This window comes from Pezoporus flaviventris, unplaced genomic scaffold, assembly GCF_033815535.1.
Source record: "Pezoporus flaviventris isolate CSIRO_AGI_PZ_B2104156 unplaced genomic scaffold, CSIRO_AGI_Pfla_v1 ptg000010l, whole genome shotgun sequence".
NCBI lineage: Eukaryota > Metazoa > Chordata > Aves > Psittaciformes > Psittacidae > Pezoporus > Pezoporus flaviventris.
Genome location: NW_026892558.1, coordinates 2251508 through 2276974, shown reverse-complemented (window position 1 = coordinate 2276974; position 25467 = coordinate 2251508). Strand labels below are relative to the sequence as shown.

General features: G+C 40.5%; 1 protein-coding gene across 2 annotated transcripts in view; it reads right to left on the bottom strand.

Moving 5' to 3' along the window:
• Positions 1 to 25467, bottom strand: part of SMAD2 (SMAD family member 2) — a 51609-nt gene that overhangs the window by 11344 nt on the left and 14798 nt on the right. Inside the window, exons 3-5 of one of the 2 annotated variants that reach the window (XM_061450508.1) lie at positions 4218 to 4307; positions 2880 to 3073; positions 2254 to 2388 (exon numbers count right to left, since the gene is read on the bottom strand). In XM_061450508.1, the coding sequence (XP_061306492.1) occupies positions 2254 to 2388; positions 2880 to 3073; positions 4218 to 4307 (419 nt within the window). The remainder of the gene's footprint in view (positions 1 to 2253; positions 2389 to 2879; positions 3074 to 4217; positions 4308 to 25467) is intronic. The other variant, XM_061450509.1, reaches the window with a different exon arrangement.

Here is a 25467-nt window from a genome sequence, read left to right as displayed (position 1 = left end):
GAAATAATTTTCTTTGAACTGAGCAGTATCTTTTCCTATACATTAAACGCAAAATCTGCATTTCTTTAGTGAAAGTGTTTGAGCTATCTCTACTATCACCTCAAAATTGTCTCCAAGACATCTGAGGGAGTAAACACATCTAATTATACTATTACCAAACAGCAGTACTTTAAAGATGAAGCCTTTTGCTTAAGAATTAAAATCAAATTATATCAAATACTGTGCCTGAGATTTACAGAAATATAGTAAGATCAGAAGGAAGTCAGCGAGAGGAAGCCAGATTAAGTCAGTTAAATAAAAATGAACCAGAAGGACAATATCTTTGACTCATTCTGTAAAACTAGTGTGCTAAGTATAGATGTGACAAAATTCAAGTGAGCATTTAAAAGGATGATTAAGGGGAATTTTTGCTACAAAAAAGTTTGACAAAAATCATATTTGTTTTGAATTACTCTTATAGAATTTGTTGTGATAAAGTGGACTCCACACATCTCCAAATCATTTGTTATAATTAAGCTCACAGCCATGGTAAAAGGTTAATAACCATTTCCAATCCAACCCATGCCTCCTGTTTCCAGTTGCTAATATAGGCACTCTGGCACAGATTATTTTCCACATGTAGTTTCTGTCTGAACAGAGAAAATTTCCTCCACCTAGTATTATTAATACTGTTTCAGGGTCAGGGGTTGAGCACCACCACAGCTGCAAATAAATGCTCAAGTGCAACATTAGCAACTCTTAGCACAGCTTGAATGCTGCCAGAACTGGGGACTACTCAGGGCATCCATAACCTGAAAGGGAACATACAGCCCCAAAGGCCATCCTGCATCTTCATGACCACCATCTTACCAGCTGTAGGTAAAATCAGCCTCACTGTAGACCAAGTTCTGAGAGAGTGCTGGGGTGAGAAACTACCACAGTTGTGGCAACCTACAGCTACAGAAAACAGTTCTCTGAAGCAGGCTGTCCAGACACACAAGAGTTACCAATACTCAGCTAAGTACTCAAGATTAAGTTAGGGAGGTCAAATAAAGATGCCATACAACAGGAGGGTGTCGGTGACAAAGAGGAGGCAAGGTGTGGTTAGCTGCATAAACATTGCAAGATCACACGAATACCTGCAATCACCTTGAACAGACTTCCTGCAAATAAATACCTAGTTGCTTTAGCTCATTTCCACTGCAATGGATTTTCAAATGGTGGCTTTCCCACAGGTTGTTTGCAAATGCCAGCAAAAGCTCTCACACTGATTCAAAAAAGTGTATGTAAGTTAAGAAAGTAACACCAGCTTCTAGCACCTTAACCTGTTCGTTGAAGATCTGGTGTCCCCGGGTGGCAACAAACGTGGCACAAACTAAACAGATAAGATCAAATTAACTGATTTGTTTTGGTGCCATTTCAATTCTTGGATACATTTAAAGAAAACATAAGCAACATCCCAAGATGTTTAGACACATCCCAAACGTGCACACTGCATGTATCTGAATTTCAAGGCAGCCATCCTATCCTTAGAGATTTGAATTCTGAGCTTGTTCATAACACAGCAGCAATAAACATTTATGAGTAAACTTCACATTTGCTTGGTTTTACACTTCAGACAACTTCCTGTAGAGACAGGAAACAGGAAGCTGGGCAGGAAACAAAGGTCACTGTTTTTATGTTTCAATAAGGGTACAGACTTTCGAGTGCACTGTAACAGATTAGCCTGGCTATTTGTTTTGGGGTGGAAAACAGGGAATTCTTGGTTGTCCTTTCATACTGAAAGGACAAGACTCCACACAATAGAAACAAATACACAAAGCAGACCTTGATTGATTGTGAATTACAGATAAAAACACTTCTAAGTCACTGTTTTGCAACTTAAGGTTTTCTCCACATACTGTGACAACATCGAGCAGCACTTTGCTACTCAATCTCCAATAGACAGCATTTGGCAACCCCTATATGGTTGTAAAACAGGCTTACAGAATAATGTGAAAGTCTACTTTGCACTCATTAGAATTCTGAATCTTAATTAACCTATTGAAACCAATTAAGCTATTGTGAAACCACAGCAATATGGTTTCACACAGGACTGTGTTCTGCAAGCAACACTGTTCAGGTATTTCCATTGGAATTAATACATACAATCTAGTTGATTTAATTTACTGGTGCATCTTTCAAGTTATTTGATCACTTAGAAGGATGAAATTATCTTTGTACCAGTGATACAATGTTAAACATACTGTGTACAGTGGGAGCTAAAAAACATACCTGGTATGTAATTGCTCTGTGGCTCAATTCCAGCTGGAAAGTTAGTGTTTTCAGGAATGGAATGGGTATAGTCGTCAAGAGGTGGAAGCTCCGTCAGAATCTCAGTGTGCCGTGGCACTAGCACAGGAGGCAAAACTGGAAAAGCAAATTTCAAAGCATGCATGAGACCCTCAAAATACACGCTTCTGTGAGCTAAAAGGGAAAAAAATCCCAACAACCAACTAAAACTTCTAAAAATTTCTTCAAATATTTTTAGATTTTCTAAATCTCAGTTCTGCTATTACTATAATTGTATACTGGTGACTGGAAGAAACAAGTTTCTGAGGTGCATCTTGAGTAAGACCAATTCCACAAAGTTGCCTCTATTCTCCTTTTTAATACTTAGCCAGCTGGAAACTGCTAGCAGTACTGGAAGGGTTTATCTGGAGTATACAACATATTTGTAAAGATTTTTCAGTAACCTTGCTATTAAAAACTTTCAGGTGGATAATATTCTCAAAAGTTGCATCTTTAAGAATCTTGTACCTTTGGCAAGAGAAAGCATCATCTTCCTTTATTTTTCATTTAAAACATCATGCTGAATGAGTATAGGTGCTGCTATAGCAAGTCAGAAGGAGTGTTCCTACCTGGTGTCTCCACTCTCTGGTAGTGATAAGGGTTTACACATACTTCATCCTTTTTAAGATTAAAAGCATATTCACAGTTTTCAATTGCTTTAAGTTCATGGTGGCTGTGAAGATCTGGCCAGCGCCACAAACGACAGTAAATAACATGCGGTAATCCTTTACGATGAGATACCTGCAGACGGCCATCGAGGGATCTATAGGGCAAAAATGTTGAGAAGTATTTACAGACTGCATGCTGTCTCTTGATTGCTTAAGCAACAGTGTACACACATGGCATAGGTTGTTTAGTTATTCAGAGAATTCAGCGGGTTGACACTGCTAGTGACATTTATACTTGTATTAAAAGGCTTCAAATGGGATAGAAATGATGTATCAAGCAGTGTTTTAACTTATTTTTGAGCTGCTCAAATTACTGCCAGTGAATTTAGACTTCATTAAAAGCCACTCTACCTCCAACCAAGTATTTAGGATGATTACTTCATATACTTTATTTTTTAATTCAGAAGACAGTTGTTAAAAAGAATAATCACACACTTTAACAGTCCCTTCCGCTGCTAAACCTCAAGGCTTTGCTGTGGCATGGATGTTTTACGTCTTTAAGCATAAGAATTCCCACAGTATTGCAAATAAGCCTATAAGCAGTCAGCTGTCCAAGTGATCCACATGACAGTATAACACAAAAAGCATGAATGCACATCTTGTAAGGGCTGTACAGTTTATCTTCTTGACTTCATCTGCCTTGCTACCAGCTGAAAATGTTTTGCTAGTTTTAAGACAGACTGCATATGCTTACACAAATGCAGATGTTTATGATTGTTATGGGATGGGAGACAAACCTCAATACACAAATCAAGTAATGTGACATGAAAAAATAAAGACCCTGTTTAGAATTTGCCCACCATTAACTACTGAAGAACTTACAAACAATGTTTTAGTAGCTTGTATCTGAGCCAATTAGCAAGATTTAACTGAAAGCTTGTGGCATACAAAGCAGTTTAAACACTTTGTAAGATTAGACCTAAAGAATTAAGTTTCCCAATTTTGTTAATATAAATACCAGATCACATTAGGGCTTGCATTTTAACAAGTCTTCCCATTCTTTCAATAGCACTGGTGTGAAACAGGAATAATGCAGAATTAGAGTTTCATTGGTCAAAACATCAGCTGAGAACACTTGGATTTCTATACTGGCAAGCAAGTATTTTAAAATGCTGTACCATGAGAGGCCCTAGGAAGCATTTTTGTCTTATTTTACAACTAAATCATCCCATTACAGACCCTCCAAAGCGAATCCCTCCCACAAGATTTCTATGATGCGAGAGAGGGCAGAATATTCACCTGGTTTGTTCACAGAAGCTGTAAAGGCCTGCTGTATCCCACTGATCTATCGTGTTTGGTGTACTCAGTCCCCAAATTTCAGAGCAAGTGCTGTGCATAAATTGAAAACAAAAACAAAAAATTGATATGAATATGGAACATGGTTATTCAAAACACCATGATGTCAAACATGGAAAAATGTACAGAACACTTCCTTTCACATAGAAGATAGAGCATTGTTAGGCTTGCATTTAAACTGACATCTCATGCTATATTTTCTATATGAAGGAGGCTATCAAAATGGAACACGTGATTCAAGGTAAATGATAATGTTTTTAAGAGGTGAACAAGTTCTCTGTTTTTAAGTAGTTAATACAGTTGTAATGTTCCTTAAAACAGGCAAAACTTCCTCAGCCCAGGTCTTAACAAAATTAAATTTTAAAGGGTAGTTTCTGGGCTTTTTTTTTGTGTGTGGTTTTTTTTTTTTTGTTTTTGTTTGGTTTTAAACATAAGTCTCCCTAAGACTTCAAAGAAAGGCCATTCAAAACCGAGTGTCACAATCTAACTCTCAGGTACCACCAACTTAAGAATTACTCTCCTTCTCCATGCACATACTCAAATTTGCTGCTTTTCCCAAAACAGGAAAACTTGGGACTCTGAAGAAAAGCACATTATAGCTGATACTTCTCACCATTTTCTGTACTCTGCTTAGTTGAATAACTACATAGTCTCTTCCACAGTATAAAAAACACAGTGTTTAACACAAGTTTACAGCATAGTATTTTAAGACTCAACTGAAGAATAATAAAACTTTAATTGCTAAATCAAACAGGAGGAAAGGAAAGAAGACTAATTCTTTCCCGAACTGATTCAATGACAAGATCACAACAGGAAACAAAAAAGGAGCCTTCAGTCACAGGCACAAAATAAAAGCAACAGCAGATTTAAGCAAAGCAGGAAAACAGCAGGGGCTTATAAATGGGCAGCAGACTTTCAGAAGCATAAATCAAGCTCAGCTCTAATGTATACTTGCTCTGCAACCATTGAAAACTGACAGTTTATATAAGTAATACACAACTAGACTTTGCATCTCAAAGAGAAGCTGGCTCGCAAGCGATTTCCATCTCCACTTTGTTGTTACAAAGCCTGAAGTTTGACTGGATGCTACGCTGCCTTCAAAATAAATAACCTCTTTAAAGAGGAGGCAACAGAAAGAAAAGACTCCAAGTTCACCAAACTCCTAGTTTTAAATATAGGCATTGCGATTTAAATTTATACTCCTAAGCTTGGCAGATACACTTACAAGTTTGGGTTGAGTCCTTAAGAGACGAGGGGTGAGGTAGGTCTTCTTATTTCTCCTCCCCACACAGGGAGGATTTATTAGTGTTATGAAAGAAAAGACCAGAAAGCACAGCACTGTACTTAAAACTACATTCAGGGCTGACACACATCTCAATTCCACAGTGACTTTAACAAAACAGAAGTGTAGGCTATTGATGAAGAGAATCAATGGTTCTCGTTTCCTTCTCACCTGTCCATGACAGACCTCATTTCTAATACCATCCCAGGGAGGATGAAGTGTCCATACAATCGAGCAGCAACCCAAATCAGTAAATTGGCTAGCTGACCACAGAATATACCTGAGGAAAATTTACATTTTGAGAGCTAGTTTTCAGCCACATCAGTTCCTCTGTTCATCAGGTCTTCTGTGAACAGTGGAACTACATAAGCACTACAAAGGTGGAGCGAGAGTGTAATTCTGAGCAGCAGCTTGCATTTATCACAAACACAAGTATTTCATATAATAATGGCCTTTGACATTTTACTGATTATGTACACAAGCAAAATTTCATACTAGATGGATTTTTGCCTAGAGAGCTGTAGAGAGCCACAAGCAGGCCCATTCGCTAACATACATTCAGCTCTTCAAAAAGCCAACTCTCCCAAACAAGCTACATCTTATCTCAGACACAGGCACCACCACAGCTCTCCAGAAAGAGTGGGATAAAGAAGGATACTGACCATCACTGTACTACCGAAGCCTGTAACCTCTTTTTTATATTCCCAAAATGCTTCCATGACAGTGGGTTGCATGAAGGGCTGGAATAGTTGCCCTGAAGGCATGCAGACAGCCTGTGGGACACAGGGAAGCATCCCTGCACTGTATTGTGTCTTTATATATGCACCACTACTGCTGGTAAGTCAGATCATCATGTACATTAAATAAGAAGAACAATCAGGAGACACAAAGCCTGCTGCATATTAATTGATACAGTCAGCTCTGGCAGCATACTACCTTTGAGCAACAGATCCTTTATACAAAGCAACACTCCGAAGCTGATGCTGTCACTCAGATTACACGTTCCCCAAATTGTGGGGTGCATCACTGGTGCAAGCATGACATGCCATACATTTGCTTCACAAGACTTTTAAGACAGCACGTGCAAAAGTAAAATTTCACAGCCCCTGAGAAAGCATAATGAACAGGAACAGTATTTTATATTGCTAACTTCTTCTCTCTATAAATATTCAAAGTACCAACGCTGACAGCAGATTCTACATCCTATGGAAAGAAAACCATACTGAAGTGGCTGTGTGATGAAGCTGCAGCTTGCAACTGAACTAGGACATCATGGAGGGAGGGCAGGCCAGGAGGTACAGAAAAAGATACCAGTTAGAGCAAAACTGCTCTTACAATCAGCAGCTTATATGACACGCTGTCTTCCGGGATGTCTGTCTCCTCTGAGCTCGGATAAATACCAGTGTTTTACTAGCTCATCTACTCCAGGACTACACTCAAACCTCCAATAATCTGCAATCAAATACTGAAAAGTGTGCACAAAATCATCCAACATGATCAATAAAGTCAGCTGAACACAGCTTTTACTGTTCACTGGAAAAAACACTGAAGGAAATAAAGCGGGCTCCCCACTTCCCTGCTCACATAAAAGACTCACTGCCTAAAAGATGCAAGACCATTCCCCCCACGTCACCCAGACCGTAAAGTAGGGCTCTGAATATTCACACGCACACCAAATCAAAACAAAATGCCTCACAACTGTGAAAAGCGTATTTCATACACAGCACTCCCATGAAAGGCCACAGTATGCTTATTCATACACAAGCAAAAGGCTGATAGAGGGCAAACTCCCTACTCATCCCTGGCAGCTACAAAGGTGACTGCATTCTGAATGATGTTCAAACCATCTAAAAGGGAGGTACACACTTTTCAGTAGCATGGAATTACTGCCCCAAAATAACTAGGAGGCATTCTCTCCTAAATGTCCCTTTCTGAAGCACACTAAACCCCTTGTGATATGAAGAGTCCTTCTATGCCTTAGTCCATAAAGAATTCAGAAGATTCAAGGACTAACATCTGCACTCATAACTTAAGTCTTGCCTGGAAACGTTCCCAGGCCCTGGGAATGTGATCATGTATGCTAGAAAGCAGCTAGGACATTCCCCCAACACTGGGCTGTGCCAAGTCCTGTTCTCCCACACAATTCCCAGGTTTGTGAGTCGCACTCCATCGGGATTCACACAGGGCAGCTCAGATGAAGCTACCCTGCCCTGGCACCTAAGAGTTTAAAGATATGGACATGGCAGTCCTGAGCCAGTTGGCTACAGTGCCTGGGAACATTTCCAGGCACGTTTAATTTATTAGGAGGGAGGCACCCAAGACACATCACCATTTCACCTTTACTAAGCAGACTGCCCTCAAACTGAAGTCCAGAAGTACCTTTCAGGCTTCTTATTTTACTAAACAGGGGTGATTGGTTTTGAACTCTCAGTATATCACAGCAGTGGTAAGCCACCATTGTTTCCAGAATACAATTTGCCTCCTGCATCCAAGCTGTACTTAAATCTTTCCTGTGTAGACAGCATTTAAATGTACTCCAAAATACAAGTTTAAAGCAAATATACTTCCCTCTCACCAGACACTTTCATTCCAAGGAGCATTATCAGTGTTGTTCTCAAAACAATTTGTCTGTTGACAGAAACAAAGTTAATTATACAAAAGCTAATATTTTCAACCTTTCAACACTAGCTCAGATTAGCAAATCACCATGTTCTGTGGCCTCTAGCAGGCCGAGAGCAAGCCTTCTTGAGTATCAGATTGCTGCTTTTGCAGACCCCACAAAATTAGTAAGTTTATTACCAGGCACCAGGGACACAAAGCATCACACTGGCTCAGCTTCCCAGGTGTTCTGAAGTTCTAACAAGGGAAAACTATTTCCTGAAGAAAGAAGAGATGCTCAAAGGATACTTGCAAGGAATAACAGCTGCTCTTTGAGACCCAGGGAGAAGTTGAAGTCTAGCAGATATCTGGTTAACCTGCTACACACACTAAACCGGGGGCAACTCAGTCCTGCTTTTCCTATCTGAGAATCTCCTAGAAAGAGTCATACAAGTTATTACTCGGTCGAACCAAAGATGCTTCTGTTGGAGCCCTTCTCTAAGTGGAGAGGGTTACAAAGGCTAGTGTATCAACCTGAATTTTCATCTTCTAAGGAGCAGCATCTCACATGATGCTGTACAGTTCTGGCAAGAAGAATCTCTAATGTGGCTACCATTATGCAGCAGCACACAGTATGCCTTCACTTCTTCCATTCCATCATTTCCTTTAACAGGAAAACCTGAGCTCCTAAAAAACCCCTTGAATGGCAGCATTCAGGGCAAGGTTGGACAGGGCCTTGGGCAACATGGTCTAGTATGAGGTGTCCCTGCCCATGGCAGGTGGGGGGTTGGAAGTACATGATCTTGAGGTCCTTTCCAGCAGAAACCATTCTATGATAAAACCGGACTATCAAGTCCCTATTCAAATACAGATGAATTCTTGATCTGCACATGAAGAATAAACATGGATAAACATGGTTTGCGCCACACTCCTAAGTGAACAATTTCATTTGCTTTAATGTATCATATCCCTCTTGAAGGAATCAAAGTCTGTATCAAAATCTGTAATAACCAGATATAAACTACATGGGATGATAGAGTCTCAAGTAACACGCTATAGTCACGTTCAAGAGTCAAAAAATACAGATGGACATCATTTCAACTGGAACACACTGCCCAAAAATAGATTCCTGTATTTGCAATATGATTAGGTGGTAAAGGAGACTGACTGACCAGCTAGATGAAAAAAGGAACAGGGTAAGATGACCATTGCTAACCAGCATATTAATTAATGTTAGTCTGTGACAGCATGACCTCATCTTACTGAATATAGAAAGCCACTTGCATCCTGGCTTGCAGTGGTAGCAATTCTGAATTAGAAACTTCAGTAGTTGGAGATGCAGCTACACAGAACAAACCATAATCCCCACACTGATGTCCAGATGCCAACTAATAAAGCCAGCTCAGGGTGGTACTCAACCTAGAGTGCTTAATCAGGTTCAGTTTCTCAGCATGGTTAAAAGCCAAATAAACGTACAATCTGCAGATCAAGCAAGCATGTGCAAGTACCATCCAAATAGTCATAACCACAGTATCAAATAAGATGGTACCTACTTGCACATATTCCAAGACATCCAAGATATCCCTGCAATTTCTTCAAGTGTATTTGCAAAACAGAAGATATAACCAGAGATAAAAGTGGTAGGTCTCATCAGTAATGCCCAGTTTTATAGCTTTTTATTTGGGACTATAGTTATAGAATCATAGAATAGTTAGGGTTGGAAAGGACCTTAAGATCACCTAGTTCCAACCCCCCTGCCATGGGTTGGGGGGGGGGGGGGGGACAGACACTTCACACTAAACCATGGGCAGGGACACCTCACACTAAACCATCTCACCCAAGGCTTCGTCCAACCTGGCCTTGAACACTGCCAGGGATGGAGCATTCACAACTTCCCTGGGCAACCTATTCCAGTGCCTCACCACCCTAACAGGAAAGAATTTCCTCCTTATGTCCAATCTAAACTTCCCCTGTTTAAGTTTGAACCCATTATCTCTTGTCCTATCACTACAGTCCCTAATTAAGGGTCCCTCCCCAGCATCCCTATAGGCCCCCTTCAGATACTGGAAGGCTGCTCTGAGGTCTCCATGCAGCCTTCTCTTCTCCAGGCTGAACAGCCCCAACTTTCTCAGCCTATCTTCATACGGGAGGTGCTCCAGTCCCCTGATCATCCTCGTGGCCTCCTCTGGACTTGTTCCAACAACAGTTCCATGTCCTTTTTATGTTGAGGACACCAGAACTGCACACAGTGCTCTGAGTGAGGTCTCACAAGAGCAGAGTAGAGGGGCAGGATCACCTCCTTCGACCTGCTGGTCACGCTCCTTTTGATGCGGCCCAGGATACGGTTGCTTTCTGGGCTGTGAGCGCACACTGCCAGCTCATGTTCATTTTCTCATTGACCAGCACCCCCAAGTCCTTCTCCGCAGGGCTGCTCTGAATCCCTTCTCTGCCTAACCTGTACCTGGGATTGCCCCAACAGTTGAAAGAATCTGAAGCCAGCAGAGTTTAAAACTGCACCCTATGCGCACTAGAACTGTCACACACACACTTCGGCTGGTATCTGTTGGCCTGGTATATTACTGGTTGTTGTTACTATTAATATATTACCAGTTTTTACTGAGACACAGAATGAACAAAGCAACTATCCTACCACTAACACTATTTACAGTACTGGCAGCGCTCATTGTTCTAGGTACTTTTTGTACTAAATGAAGTGCTTGCAACAAGTACAACATCAGATGAAAGTAGGCAGAACCACTTCAAAGATATTTACATATGAAGTGCCAGAAACTCTATACAGAAGGTGTTAATATTGTCACAATTCATGCATATCTGCAATTCCACTTTCTTCTTCAAAGTCTTGCAAAGTGGAACAGCTTTTAAAGGAGCTAAAAGGCACAGGGTTTAGTTGACAGCCTCCTCAACTGAAGTGGTAGCACTAGAAAGGTAACAAAACCTGAAATGCAAATAGCATCATGCTATTCAAAGCCTCTATTATACAGGAATCATTATGGAATGGTCCTGGACATTTAACTTCCTTATTTGTGAAGTATTACACTGAACTCCTACCGTCTTTCCCGAACCTTTCACATCTTTGAGAATCTACAGCCACTAACACATTTGCAAGTCCATGTTCAAGGCAATCTTCTCCATTTGTCTTTCTCCTGCATCTTAAAATCATGAGCCTTTCATCCACCAAATCTAGTTTGTCTGCCCCTACATTTACAGTGCTGGAGCTGGGACTGAAACGGAAAGTAATTTCAGTAAACTGACAGTACCCCATTTATCTGTTTTAAAGTGGGAGATGCAAATGGAATTTTCAAAATCTAGAATTCTCATGCAAAGCCCTCCCTTTGCTATTTGTTTTCACTCACATTTCACTCAAAAGATTAAACAAGAAAAAAAAAACAACAGAAGAAATGATTGGGTTTTCACTTGAACTGGAGAAATTATTTATCACAGGCACACAAACACCTTTATAGCAGCCTAACATTTACAGGATTTACTACCTTGACTGACATTCTGTCAAGAGGGTGGAAAAAAGGTGCAGAATTCGCTTCAAGAGCTACACCATGCTGTCCAAAATGCAGTTAAGAGTAGTAAGAAATGGCCACTACATTTCTGCAATCTGATTTTCTATTTTGGGCAAATGCCATTGCTTTAACATTGCTCATAGCTGCTTCTGTTACATTTGCCTGAGAAAACAGGTTAAAGTCTACACATTGAAGATCTGAACCTTGCATACTAACTTTTTTTACACAGTATTGTATTCAGTACAGACAACAGCTCCTACCTAATCTGCCTGACCATGGTTTCCTCAAGTCTGGGTTTCAAATGAAAATATGTTGGCTGCTTTTCTATTCTAATTTGACAGTTCTTTCTATATGCCAGCAGTTAACATTTCTCCCTAATACAGCCTAAAATGTCTATATACCAGCTAGCAGCAATGCTAATTATATTACCTGCCTTTGCAAACAGTACCTCATCTAGCTGTACAGCAGGTTGTCTGAACAAAATCTTACTGTAAAATGTAGTTTGGCTCAGTTACTGAAATGTACGTTGTTCGTGGTTTCTTTTCCCTGTGCTGGGGGTGGCAGGGGAAAGGTCATTTGCACTGAGCTTACTTAGAAAACATTAAAGAGATCTGCAATAACAATGCAAATGTTAAATTACTCCCATATCTGCCATACTACTTTTTGACTCTTAAATCACTTTGTACCCCTGCAGAATTGACCAACCTTTTTACTTACATCTGGTATTATATTACAGTGGCAAAATGTTGCCTAGTCACTTATACCCGTAACCAGGAATACACATTTTATCACATGCTGTGACTCAAAGCTACAGCAGTTCATCCCTGCTTGTGAATGATGTGAAGTAACACAAAGGTCCTGATCTTGTTTCCTTGCATTAGAAAAACGTAAACATTCTGTAATTCAATAAGAAATAATTGTTCTTTTCCTGAGTACTGCTAGAGGAATGAGCTAATATCTTACCCAATGCCAAATATAAAAGCACAAGTGTGAATTCTTCTTAAGAATGATTTACAAAGATCTGCTGGGTCACTCACCCTTAAGAGGAGTTGGACAAGATTCCTCCTTGGGGAATTTCTGCTAAAAGGTAGTATTAGCAACCAGAGTAAATGGGTATTTACACATGTTGAAAGTACAGGCGGGCAGTTAGCCTGTTAACAGATTCTTTGTTTCTTCAAAGGAGAAACAGATCCTATTAAGTCTAGGAAAATAAGTAACATCTGAAAGAGCTCTAAACTCCAAGAATCTTACAGAACTGAAAGCACAGGTTTCTCTTTCAGAACAAGAACAATAGTAAACCTGGCAGCCAGGGCATTTGGATCCCACAGTTGAGTGCTCCCCCAGTTGTCTCCAACCCTAGATTTAGGCTTATCTAAGCAAAAGCTTGGTTTTCCCTCTTTCCCCAAATCCAAAAGCAGACCTTTTCTTCTTTGAGCATATGCAATACAAAGATTACTGCTGAAAACAGTAATCGTACCTTATCTCCCCGCCTCCTCCCCACACAGATACTCAGAACACACTACATCCAAGAAAGAAATGTTTATGTATGTGTGTATTTAGTGGAGTATAAATCAGGAGCCATGTCACAACTTATCATTAGAACCCTTTCAGGAATAAAGTTTACATAGAATTTTGTACAGTATATTCAGTATCATTACATCAAACACAAAATATAGCATCTGAACCAAGGAAAATGACTTAATAACCTTCCTTATAAATGAAGGTATGCTAAAAAATTAACACATCAAAATAGCCAGAAAAGCAGGAGGCACAGGATACAATTAACCTCTCTAACACTGTGGGAAAGAAAAAAAGTCATTGAACAACTCCCATTTACTTCAGCTTAAACTTTAAGAATGTCCACAGGGGATGCAAAAGTGGAACCTGAGGTACAAAAGACACTCTGTCACAGCCTAACATCTTAGCTGCCCATAGCTCATTTCAGGGACAGTAGCTAGTTTCTTCCAGTTTTGAAGAGTGCCAGGCCAACAAGTCATCCTAATGAACATTATAAGCTTCTGTTGCCCTTTCTAAAGACACACTTCTTCCTGGCTGCACGTGCGACAAGCTGCCTGCAAAAGCAGAAATACAGATACAAGGCAGGCCCCTTCAAAGCACTTTATCCTCCTCTTTTCCCCTATATATCCTGATGTGCTAGCCCCATGCTGTCAGACAAAATAAAACAGACAACAACAGTGTGTTACCTTTACTCTTCTCTCGATGCTAGGAGGTGCTGGAAGGATAGCACTTCAAAGTTCAAGAGCAATTTTTCCAGGATGCCACGGAAACCAAGCAGAAGTAAAATATTTATTTCTTTTCTTGTTGTCCGTATGGTCTGTTCAGATGTAGATTCTATCAAAGAGCCTTTACTCCCTGTTCAAAGTCAGGTGGAGAGCCTGCAAACTTGTAGGTTTCTAAATTGCAAGGGTCAAGCAGCACAGAGATGGCGACTGAGAAATAACAGGTATGCAGTACAGCTCAACCTCACTCAGGAGTTGGCAGGGAGCTGGCCACGAGTCTCATGCTCAGAGACGGAAGGCAGGGAGCATGCAAAAAAAGCCTATGGAAATGATGAGCTAACAGCTTCCCTGGGAAATGTGCCCTACAATTCCCTACTCTCAAGGTAACACCACAGCCTTCAGCAGCTACAACCTGTACATCTCAATCTCTGAAGCAGCCTTACTGGAGACAAGATGAACCACAATACAGATTTACTCTCCCCAATCGCATGTTCAAAAACAAAGCCATCAAAACCAGTGGCTTCTATATACCCTGCATCTAGTGAGGATGACAAGTGTACAATAGGATTCACAATGGCAGCTCCCCAGACACAAACCAGGTGGTGGTAAGGGAAACCCCAAACAAAAAAATACGGAGAAAACAAAATATGATCATGTGGACCCACAAGCTCTGAGGACATGGATTCTCATATTTAAGATGACACTCTTGAAATGATAACTTGGAATCCCTAAACTGCTTTCATTGGTTATGCTATTATATTCAATAAAGGTTGTCTGATTGATGTATTTTAGTTTCTCCTAGTACCTTTAGAAATGTAAACACTTCAAATGGCATTCAAGTTTGCCAATTTGAAACTCCCATAGCTGGAAGTACCATGTTCATTACCTATCTTCAACATTAGTTAGCTCAGACATGTTATCTCTATTTCACCTGAGAGCACCACACTGGAAAATGTCTTTGTACTTTCTGACAAAAGCTTTCCAGAGAAGACAAAACCAATACCTCTTATTAGAGATAAAAGGATCAAAGCTTATTATCAGAGTAAAGGAAGCATAATCAGAACACATGCTCCAAAAAGCATCCATGTAGGAAAAGAATCAGAGCTCCACATAGCTAGTGAGATGTTGCACCACTTCAGGTACAAGGCAGCTATGAAGCAACGATGTTCGGTAACTCACTCGAGCTGAGAAATCGCCATCTGTCCTCTGCTCTCATTGTATGAGAGCCTATGAAAACAGTAGATCAAGCAATTCCTTTCTAATGCTTAAATTACCACTGAAATGCTCCCACTAAAGAGACAGATGACAAGCATGGTCTTTCAGACTGGGAGCAATGTCAAGCTGTTAAATACCTTTCTTTTACTTACAAATTACATAAGAAATGAAGAACTCAGATTCATCTCAATTTCATTTCACACCATATGTGGTTACTTTTTCTATTTTTGTTTTGCATTAGTAAGCAATACTATGTGATGGGTTCAGATGACACCCAATGCAATTTCACAGATTAATGCTCTGTATCATCCTTAATGCACCTCAACAGAATCAGAAGTATCCTATGTTTATAGGAAGGCATACCTATCAAAATGCTGACTGATCTATCCACTACAAATTTGTTTGTTAAGAGGAGATAGCAATCTCCTAGAAGATCATACTTTCAAAAAGACATAAACACGGCTCAGCACACACATTTCAGGATGAGCACAAGACAGACATGAGAAAAAAAAACTACCTCAAGTTCTCTGACCACTATTAGTCATAGTAGGTGCGGTGAAAGCTCTTCCCACAAGCTCACATGTACAGCTACCAAGGGCTAAGTCAAATAATTTGTTTTAAGCAGTCCATCATTCTCCAAGTGGGTGAGTGGCTGATGCTAATGCATGAGTGGGCTGTTTTGCAACTGATGGACAGCTGAGAAAACTTGTGATTTTTTTGATTAACCTTCTCAAGCTACTGGGTATTCGATTTAGTGAGGGTAAAGGATTAGCACTGCAAGACATTCATCTTATCCATGTTCCTCCAAAATACACTGACATGGCAAAAGAACAACAGTTACAGGATCTTTTAACACCTCATTTCAAACTGAAGCTGGCTGTGGACAGCTTCCCCTATACACCCATCCCAGGAATCCCAGGAAGACAAATGAACACAGGATATACAAAGTACTCAATGTATGGAATCCTCTACACCCAGAATGACCCCTACTGCAGCCTAAGCCATTCATACCCAGCAGAAAATTGGTGAATTAGAATACATTAAACTTGATCCACAGCCCAAAAAACAGACTATCTCTAAAGAGGACAGATACAAAAATTCAAAGAAACAGCAGGTATTATATTACAAAGATGTGCAGTGTTTCTTGTAAGGCATTTCAAATGAAGTTAAGGTTGAGCCATAGAGGAAGCTTCCCAAACAACACACTAGAGAAGAGAACTGGATGGTACCTTGTGCCATGACTGTTGTATTATTTTTCTAAATAACAGAATCACAGAATGGTTTGCGTGGGAAAGGATCTTAAGATCACAGGCAGGGACACTTTACAGTAGACCATGCCACCCAAGGCTCTCTCCAACCTGGCACTAACACTGCCAGGGATGAAGCATTTATCACTTCTCTGGGCAACCTGTTCCAGTGCCTCACCACCTTCACTGTAAAGAGCTGCTTCTTCCTTATATCCAACCTGAACTTCCCCTGTTCCAGTTTAAACCCCCTGTCCTATCACTGTGGTCCCCGATGAAGAGTCCCTCTCCAACATTCAAATACAAAAATTAAATAAGACAATGACATTATCATCATTCACAGCAATGTCCATATTTTATGAGAACTATTAAAGCAAGTTCACAATTAGAAAGGCAGCCATAGAGGCATGAATAGTTTAATTGTTCTGACACAAGAACACAGTATCTTATTTTCAGAATTAACTTATTGGGTTTGCTGAGATATACTGTCTTATGTGCTTTAAAAAGGCAACAATCAAGAAAGCAACTTAATAATAAGGTGTGTCCTGCTGTGCCTCTGCTCTCCTCAGGCTCAGAACAAAATACAGGACCCCATATTAGACACTGTTGCCAGAAAATGTGTATGCAGGGGACAACTGAACAAGAATTAAAATCTATTCCTTGCTGCCTAGAGGGAGACAGAAAGGATGTGTTAACATCACATGCAAGTCCTAAAGTCTTCAGCATCTTGCTCATGATCCACACCCAGAACACACATCTGAAGACAATGCCCATAAATGCTCTTGCCTCACATGCAATTGCTTAACAGTTAAAGCACCTTCCCAGGACATCCAATAGTTCCTTTTCCTCACTCCACCTAACACAAGTCAACCCTGATCTACTACCATCTGCCTGCTGCTAAGGTGGCAGCTGCCCTGCTCTCTGTCCTATTCATGGATATCCTTCATCCTTTGTCAAGGCAAGGTTGGATGGGCCTTGGAGCAACCTGCTCTAGTGGAAGGTGTCCCTGCCCATGACAAGGGGTTGAAACTGGATGAGCTGTAAGGTCCCTTCCAACACAAACCAGTCTGTGATTCCACTGTAGCCAGAAAGATGAGAGTTTCAAAGGCTTGAGGAACATTACCATTCAAGTAAAGAGGTACATGGCTTCTTGCTGCAAAGAGAGCTGCTTAAATCCTTCTTGGAAGGTCTGTCGTTACTGGCCAAGATGTTGAAGTGTTCCCACGTAATGGACAAACACACTGACACTGTGTTCTTGTAAAAACATCTTCCTATCACAGAACAGACTATTACAGCCATTTTAAATTAAAAAAAAGATTAAAAAAATTAAGTTTAACATGGCTGCCAGCAATGCAGCTTGCAACACACACAACCACTTAAGTGAGCTTTTTGTCCTACTATATTACATCTAATTGAGAGACAAAGGCGACAGCAAAACATTGATTTTTTTGGTTACTAACTGTGCTTAGAAAAGGCATCAGTCTTCGTAGAATCTTGAATAGTTAGGGTTGAAAAGGACCTTAAGATCATCCAGTTCCACCCCTGTGCCATGGGCAGGGACACCTCACACTAAACCATAGCACTCAAGGCTCTGTCCAGCCTGGCCCTGAACATCGCCAGGGATGGCACACTCACAACTTCCCTGGGCAACCCATTCCAGTGCCTCACCACCCTTACAGGAAAGGATTTCCTCCTTATATCCAATCTAAACTTCCCCTGTTTAAGTTTGAACCCGTTACCCCTGGTCCTAGCACTACAGTCCCTAATGAAGAGTCCCTCCCCAGCATCCTTACAGGCCCCCTTCAGATACTGGAAGGCTGCTATGAGGTCTCCCCGCAGCCTTCTCTTCTCCAGGCTGAACAGCCCCAGTTTTCTCAGCCTGTCTCTATACAGGAGGTGCTCCAGCCCCCAGATCATCCTCATGGTCCTCCTCTGGAGGTCTTCGAACAGTTCCATGTCCTTATGTTGAAGACACCAGAACTGTACACAATATGCCATGTGAGGTATCATGAGAGTGTGGCTGAAGTCCCCCATGAGGGCAAGGACCTGCGAACATGAGGCTATTCCTATCTGTCTACATCTTTCCATGCTACAAAGCTGCAACAGTCCACATCAGTTGGTATCAGCCTTTCTTCATGTTCAAAATACCAAAGCTACATCATGAACTAATTTTAAATATTAGAGGAACTTGACTTGAAGCCTCCCATGAAGGAGGAAGTGGAGACCAGTTCTAGAATTTAAGTCACCAATTCATCTAACAGCAACTTTAAAATTCTGCATTAAAGCAAAAATCAGTTTGCTGCCTTGGCATCAGGCTTTTCTCTATCCAGTACCCAAGAAAAGACAACTCAAGCACCCAAAGAAGCAGTCAGTTTACCGACAATTTCAGGCAAAAACTCCGAAAGTAAGCTTTAAATTCTTGACCTACTGAAACCTGCTTGTACATTTCAGAATCAACAGCCACAATTTGGGGAATCTCTTCTGAACAAACGCTGAAGTCAGATCACTGGGTAGCACTTGTTCAAGGGGATTTTCCCAATCTCATTGTTCTTTTGCCAATTTTGAAGCATATGCAGTGAGATGTGAACTCACTCCAGCTGCCGATTGTTCTCTTGTATCCTGCTGGTCTGCTTCAAACAATGCAGCATGACAGAAGCCAACGAAAGCTGTTCATGATGACTACAGCATTGTATACTGTAAATTTTAGAAGTTTTCCACCAATCAGCACTGCAACCAAGTCAGAGTAAATGAACAGAAACAAGTAGTAAACAAGACACGGGAAATTGCTTTTATTAAATTAGCAGGTGTAGATTACAAGCAGGATTAAATCAGTAGGGAGCCCATTAACTAGCTATTTGTGTTCAAAGCTGCAGCTGTAAAAGAACTGCAGCATGTTGTTTATCCTATAAATTCTTCTTAGACTAACAGCCTGAGCTACACAACTGGGAAGTTTCTCCTGTAAAATTGCTCCGAGTTGTCATAAAACATTCACCCTAGTAAGAAGAGCTCTCAGGTGTTTTATTATAGAACCAAGAAAACTAAATTAGCTGACTTCTACAAAAAGAATATAATAAGGAGAGAAATCTTCATCACACTGAATAGCTGGCCTGATACAAAGATGCTAATTACAACAGTAAGCCAGGGAACAGTTTAGCATTGACACGGGCGGACTAAAGCTCCAATTCTTTATTAGAAGAAAAGTAAGTATTTACAAGGTAATTTGGGGCTCAATATTAACAATAAAGCACAGTCAGTGTTTTTCTTGAGTGACCAACATGACTTCTTAATGTGCCAGATACAGGCATTACTCTTCCTGGTTACAGCTTTTTACCAGGATTCACCAAGCACGTTAAGTCACTACAGCAATCACAAGTAGCTGTTTTTTAATTTGCTTAAAATTCAACAGCCCCCGCATCAGTTGTAACCTGACAAACAATTAATGGCACGTAAGAAGCAAGCTTTAAGACTTCTTGTTCTGACTCTTCCTGCTTCTTACCTAAGGCAATCCTAATGAGGAGTAACAGCAACTTGAAGATAAAGAACTTTCATAAATTCCAACAACTCATCACCCCCAAATTTGCCTTCCACATCACTCCAATGGGAATGATGCCTTAAACTTACATTCCCTAACCAAATAATACAGCTTATACCAGTGAGGTGAAGAAGCAGCATCACATACACTTTACAAAAATTAATCTCAGTTTATAGACTGAAAAATGACAGCAAATTAAAAACTTGTAAGGTTACCTGTGAGAAAGCAGCAGAGGCAAAGCCAGAATCCATATCCCCCAAGCCTCTACCCAGTGCTCCAGTTAGTATACGATACAGTCCCCAGAATTCAACAGGTTTGCCTTGTGACTCGAGAGGAAAGCTCCTTTGAACTATGCAGCATTTTGGTATTGGCTAAGTATCTTGCTCAATTTCTGTTTTCACATGCTGGCCTGCCTGAAATGACATGCCAATACGCTCTGCTTGGCACACCGTTTCTGTAACAAATTATGTGGATAAGTCACATGGCTTCCTGAATTGCACGAGCTTAAATCTGGCAGCCCTTTGTTTAATATTCTAAGACTTCCTTTTTCAGGATGACATCAATATTATAAGATGCTATAACCTGAACTATGTCTACACTAAAGCTTAACCTTAGTAACAGCAATGCAGCCCTCCACATCAGCCACAGCTATGCAACAAACCAAGCTAACAGTTATGATTTAGTACTTTTAATAAAACTCCACTCAATTACACTTGAACACAATCACTACTCTTAATTTCAATTGGCACTGCATTAGAAGGCTAGTCTTCAAATTAATTTTTAAATCCAACTAAAGAAAGGCCTCAGCTGCTGTTATATGCAGCATCTGGGCAATGCCTTCTCATTGATGCACATGTATTGTTCTGTAAATATCAGGAATAGGGTCTTGCTGCTTAGTGGCCATTCAAGTAGGAAGCGTTGGTAGAAGTAAAATATGCTACTGCGGGGGGAGGCATTATCTTACACTCATACTAATCCTTCATCCTACTCTACCTACAACATACACTAATGCTATGAATCAAATAGGAGAAAGCAAAACAAAATAAATCTACTCTTAGGCTTTACTGTGGAAATTATGTAGGAAGGGTAAGGAAAGAGGGAATGACAGCATTTAACTTTTTGGCTTACTCTGCTTTGACCATTCACCATACTCTGTCACACCCCCATCCACAACAGTTCATCATCCCAGTGAACAGGACCTCACAACAGTATTGACCAGTTCACAAAACTTTAGTAAGAAATGCTTCAAATACTGTTTTCACAACCAAAGGTCAAAAGGCATTTGTTTAAAGTCAGTTTCCTAAGACAAGTACAACAGAAGCTGCACAGCTGTCCAGCTCCTTCCTTATATGTAATTCAGTAATATTAACACCAGACAGGCTGGTATCTCCACATGGTTAGTTTGCCTAAACAGACTTATTTTTCTTTAATCAGCTTAAAAGAAATTGAGAAGGTTGAGACCACCAGTTACCTCATCACTACCTTTAGTTTTGCGATAAAACACCAGTTAGAACTATTTTTATGAGAGCTTTGTAGTTAAAGAAAATACCTAACAGTAGTTTTCAGATGTTGGTAATGTCACTAGCACTGTCTTACTGATTGCTAACCTCAAGTTCAGAATTTTAAGTTTGAGACCTGAAGTCAAATTTGGCATGAATTTTTATCTCCCATTATATGTCCATGCAGCACCTAAAGGCTGCGTAAGCCTCAAGAGCATCAAACTTTGCAACCTAGAGTCTGAACACTGTACTTTACACACAGAGAACTAGGGCCAGTATCCTTTTGTCTATAACCACATTATCCTAAACTTTCAGAAACAAAGAAGAGCTGGACTCATTTGTCTTGGGGCAGGATATGGTCTTGGAAAACCAGGTGCCAGCTTCTGCCACATCAGCTGTAATAAAGGCTCTAAGGAAATTAGTGCAGTCTCTCAGAGCTCTCTTGTTCTCCCTGCACACGCTAATTCTGATTGCGCAATACAGCACTACAGAACACATACCAGGTGAAAGCTGTCATTGTAACAGTTGAGTAACTCTGAATACAGGTTAAAAACACTGCAAAAGGTCAGAAAAACACCCCTAAAGCCAACTGTTTTGCACTTGCCACTTTCAGCAACAACAGTTTCTCTTGTAGGATCACCTTTTCATAATTTATATTCAGGCAATGCAGGTTGAGTCTATTCACCTGGCAAGCAGCTGTTTGGCTGTTAATGTTCAAGCAATGCAGTAGACTTTATTCACCAGGTAAGCAGCTGCCTGGCTGCTGATGTTCAGGCAGTGCAGGTAGACTTCTATTCACCTAGCAAGCAGCTGTTGGCTGTTAATAATCAGGCTGCAAAACACCATTTATGAAGAGGAAGCTACACTGCAAAGCTGCCAGAGGATTATGTACACACAGCACCGAGGTAAAGAGATGCCACACACAACAGGAAGTTACTGCAAAACACACCATTGCTTTGCCCATACCACCCTGTGGTATGTAGCCTCTCACATGCAGAAAGGACCAAGAACTTCCTCTAGTCTTTGAGAGAATGCAGAGACAACATTCCGGTCCCACCACAATTAGGGGACTGCAAAGAGCAAGGGAAATTCGATCGTTCTACTAAACCTCTCCAGTTAACACATCCAAAGCCTTCAGAGCACCAGCTATCACAAGGAGCAGCAGAGGATTTCAAAGCTAATCTTGGCCAACAGTCTCTGAAATCTCAGCAATCTTGCCATACTTTCAGGAAGAAAACTCTTTAGATTTGTTCTAAAGCAGTATTTTTTGTGAAATTACAGCAAGAGGGAAGCAGAGGGGGCTCTACTTTATCCTCAGTAATCCTATATTGAGAAAAAGGAGTCAGCTTATCAACAAACAATTTACAAGCATGCTCTTCCTGTAACCTCAGCAATAAAAATGGTGCTTTAGTGTATTCAGATGTACTGTCTTAAATATCTATACTTATTTTAGAAACCTTACAGTGTTCCACTGTTGTCTTCAAACATTTATAGAACCAATTTAGATCTAAATGAATGCATCAAGACTGAAATACAGTGTATGGTTTGAAAACATTCTTTGTACATAATAGTTCTCAACTTGCGAGGTATGATTAAGAATCAATGTTCATCCCTAACTTGAATACTCAATTATTGCAGCTATGCTACAAACTAACAGTGCCAAGTCCTGTTTCTGGGAAAACAGGCTTCACCTTTGTCTGGATTGCAAAGTTATTTTAGGATCTACTACGCGAACCCAACTGTCTGCTGTTGTCCTCTTTGCTAACCAACTCATAGCTTAGCAGCAGATATTGGGAACTCTCCTACACCAGTTTCCAGAGGAACCTCCCTGCCCTCAATGTGCACCTCAGTGGGTGACTGTTGAAATCACACATATCCTAGAGCTTTAACCTGAGAAGGAACAAAGGAATTTCTGTATTGTTATCCTCTGAAATCACTTATTTTAAGGAAAGTTCTTAAAGCTTGAAAACAGTCTATTCCAGAAGCCACATTAACTTGACATCTTTACTTGTGATCAAAAGCATCCTTAAAACTAGGTTACTGCATACAGCTATGCAATCACTTACCTGACAAAGATTCCCAAGGAATGAAAAAACAAACAAACAAAGATAACTGGAGGCATACGTTATAGTCAAGAAAAGCTGTGTCCTTTACACCTAAGAGTCACTCTCCAGCATCCTTTAGGTCCCCTTCAGATACCGGAAGGATGCTATGAAGTCTCCACACAGCCTTGAAAGAGAACCAAGGCTCAAGAAAATAAACTTCAGTTATCAGAAAATAATTTGATCATCTGCTGTAAGCTATGCTACTTAGCTATCCATAGTGCTAAGTCACTGCAGAGTTTAGAGAATTCTGACCCCATCAAATAACCCTAACCCTTCACATGCTCGATGAACTTTCACCAGATTCTGCAGTTTTTAAGTATCTGAATCCTCGCAGAATACATAAGACAAAATTATGGTGTACTGGACTTCCTGGACACTATGAGCAAATGCAAGAAAAGAGTCAATATCATTAGTCACTTTAACACCCAGAGAAGCCTTTTAAGCTCAGAAATGGCAGTCTTCCATATACCCAAAACCACAGAACCCATTGCAGGGTTTCTTCTTTGCCTCTGGATGTTACAGAAATTCAGAATGAACCTCGTTATCTGAAGCAGAAGCAAGGTGCTTAAGCAGTCTAATTGCTGACTGCAAATCAGCTACATTCTGCAAAAACCTCTCTATCTCACTTAAGCCAGAACTGGGAGGCTGCAGGAAAAAAAAAAAAGCAAAAATAAGCTTCTAAAAACCAGGGGATATAGCACAAGTATGCTATTCTCATGTTAAGCAAGAAGGACAGAGGGCACATTTTTTGCATACATACTGAACTGTTAAGCAAGGAAAAACCTTTTTCAGATAATACCTTCTAAAACTCCAATGGTACAGCAAGCTAGGAAGCAAGGGTTTGACAGGAGTATTAGTCTTCTCTCCACACGGGAAGCAGATGCTGCATTTCACCTAAGACTCTAAAGCACTTGCATGGTACTAGCACCACAGCAAAGCATCTCTGAATTGGCATTTAAGGAAGTTGGTACTAAAACCTTACTCCAGCCAGTAATCTCCTAGGTCACTTTTTATCAGCATTTAACATCGCTTTGCTTTTGCACTGTTGTTTCCTCTAATACTTGAGTAGTGATAAAATTTAACTCCTCTGCAGAAACTCAGGACTTCCCATTAAAGCTAAGATTCAGTGATTTCATAGAGTTCCACATATGGTATCAAAAGCCAGTTTACATGATAACTGTAACATGCTACTATTAACATCAATGAAAAAGAACATCTGTTAAAGAAGGAAGTTCGCTAGGTATAATCAGGAAGTTAGCTGATGCTGTATTAAACCCTTCTACAGCACTGAAATGAGCACATGAACATCTTGGAAAAAAATGCTAAAATGAAAAAAAGCTAGAGATGCTGAGACTGATGGGAGGCACCTGTATCTCCTTAATCCTCTTGTATATACTAAAAGGGAAAGAGAACAAAACAGTGGTCTCATATGGCTCAGTTCAGCACTGCATCATGCCGACCACGTCGGCAGCAGAACAAGGAAACTGCCAGCAAGGAAATGAAGTACAGCAGTGCTCTATGGCTTCAGCAACAGCTAAGCGAAAGCACAGTGCAAGACGGAATCTTCTGGGGAAGAGAGAATGGATTACCACATGCAACAAATGAGGACTACAGTTGTACCTGGGGATTACTCCCATATAGGCAGATTATATCCATTAGTACTCATCCTTTGGATAAGATAAAGCCCTAATACAGTAGTCACACTACTCAAATGTCAGCATATAATCTGAATTCAGCATGAGAAATGGATGCACACAGTTACAGTTCAGGAAGAACAGCTTTGCATTAGCTTTCAGCTATCACAGAATGTCAGACTGGTTTGGGTTGGAGAGAGCTTACAGCTCATCCAGTTCCAACCCCCTGCCACAGGCAGGGACCCCCTTCCACTAGAGCAGCTTGCTCCAAGCCCCTCTGTCCAACCTGGCCTTGAACACTGCCAGGGATG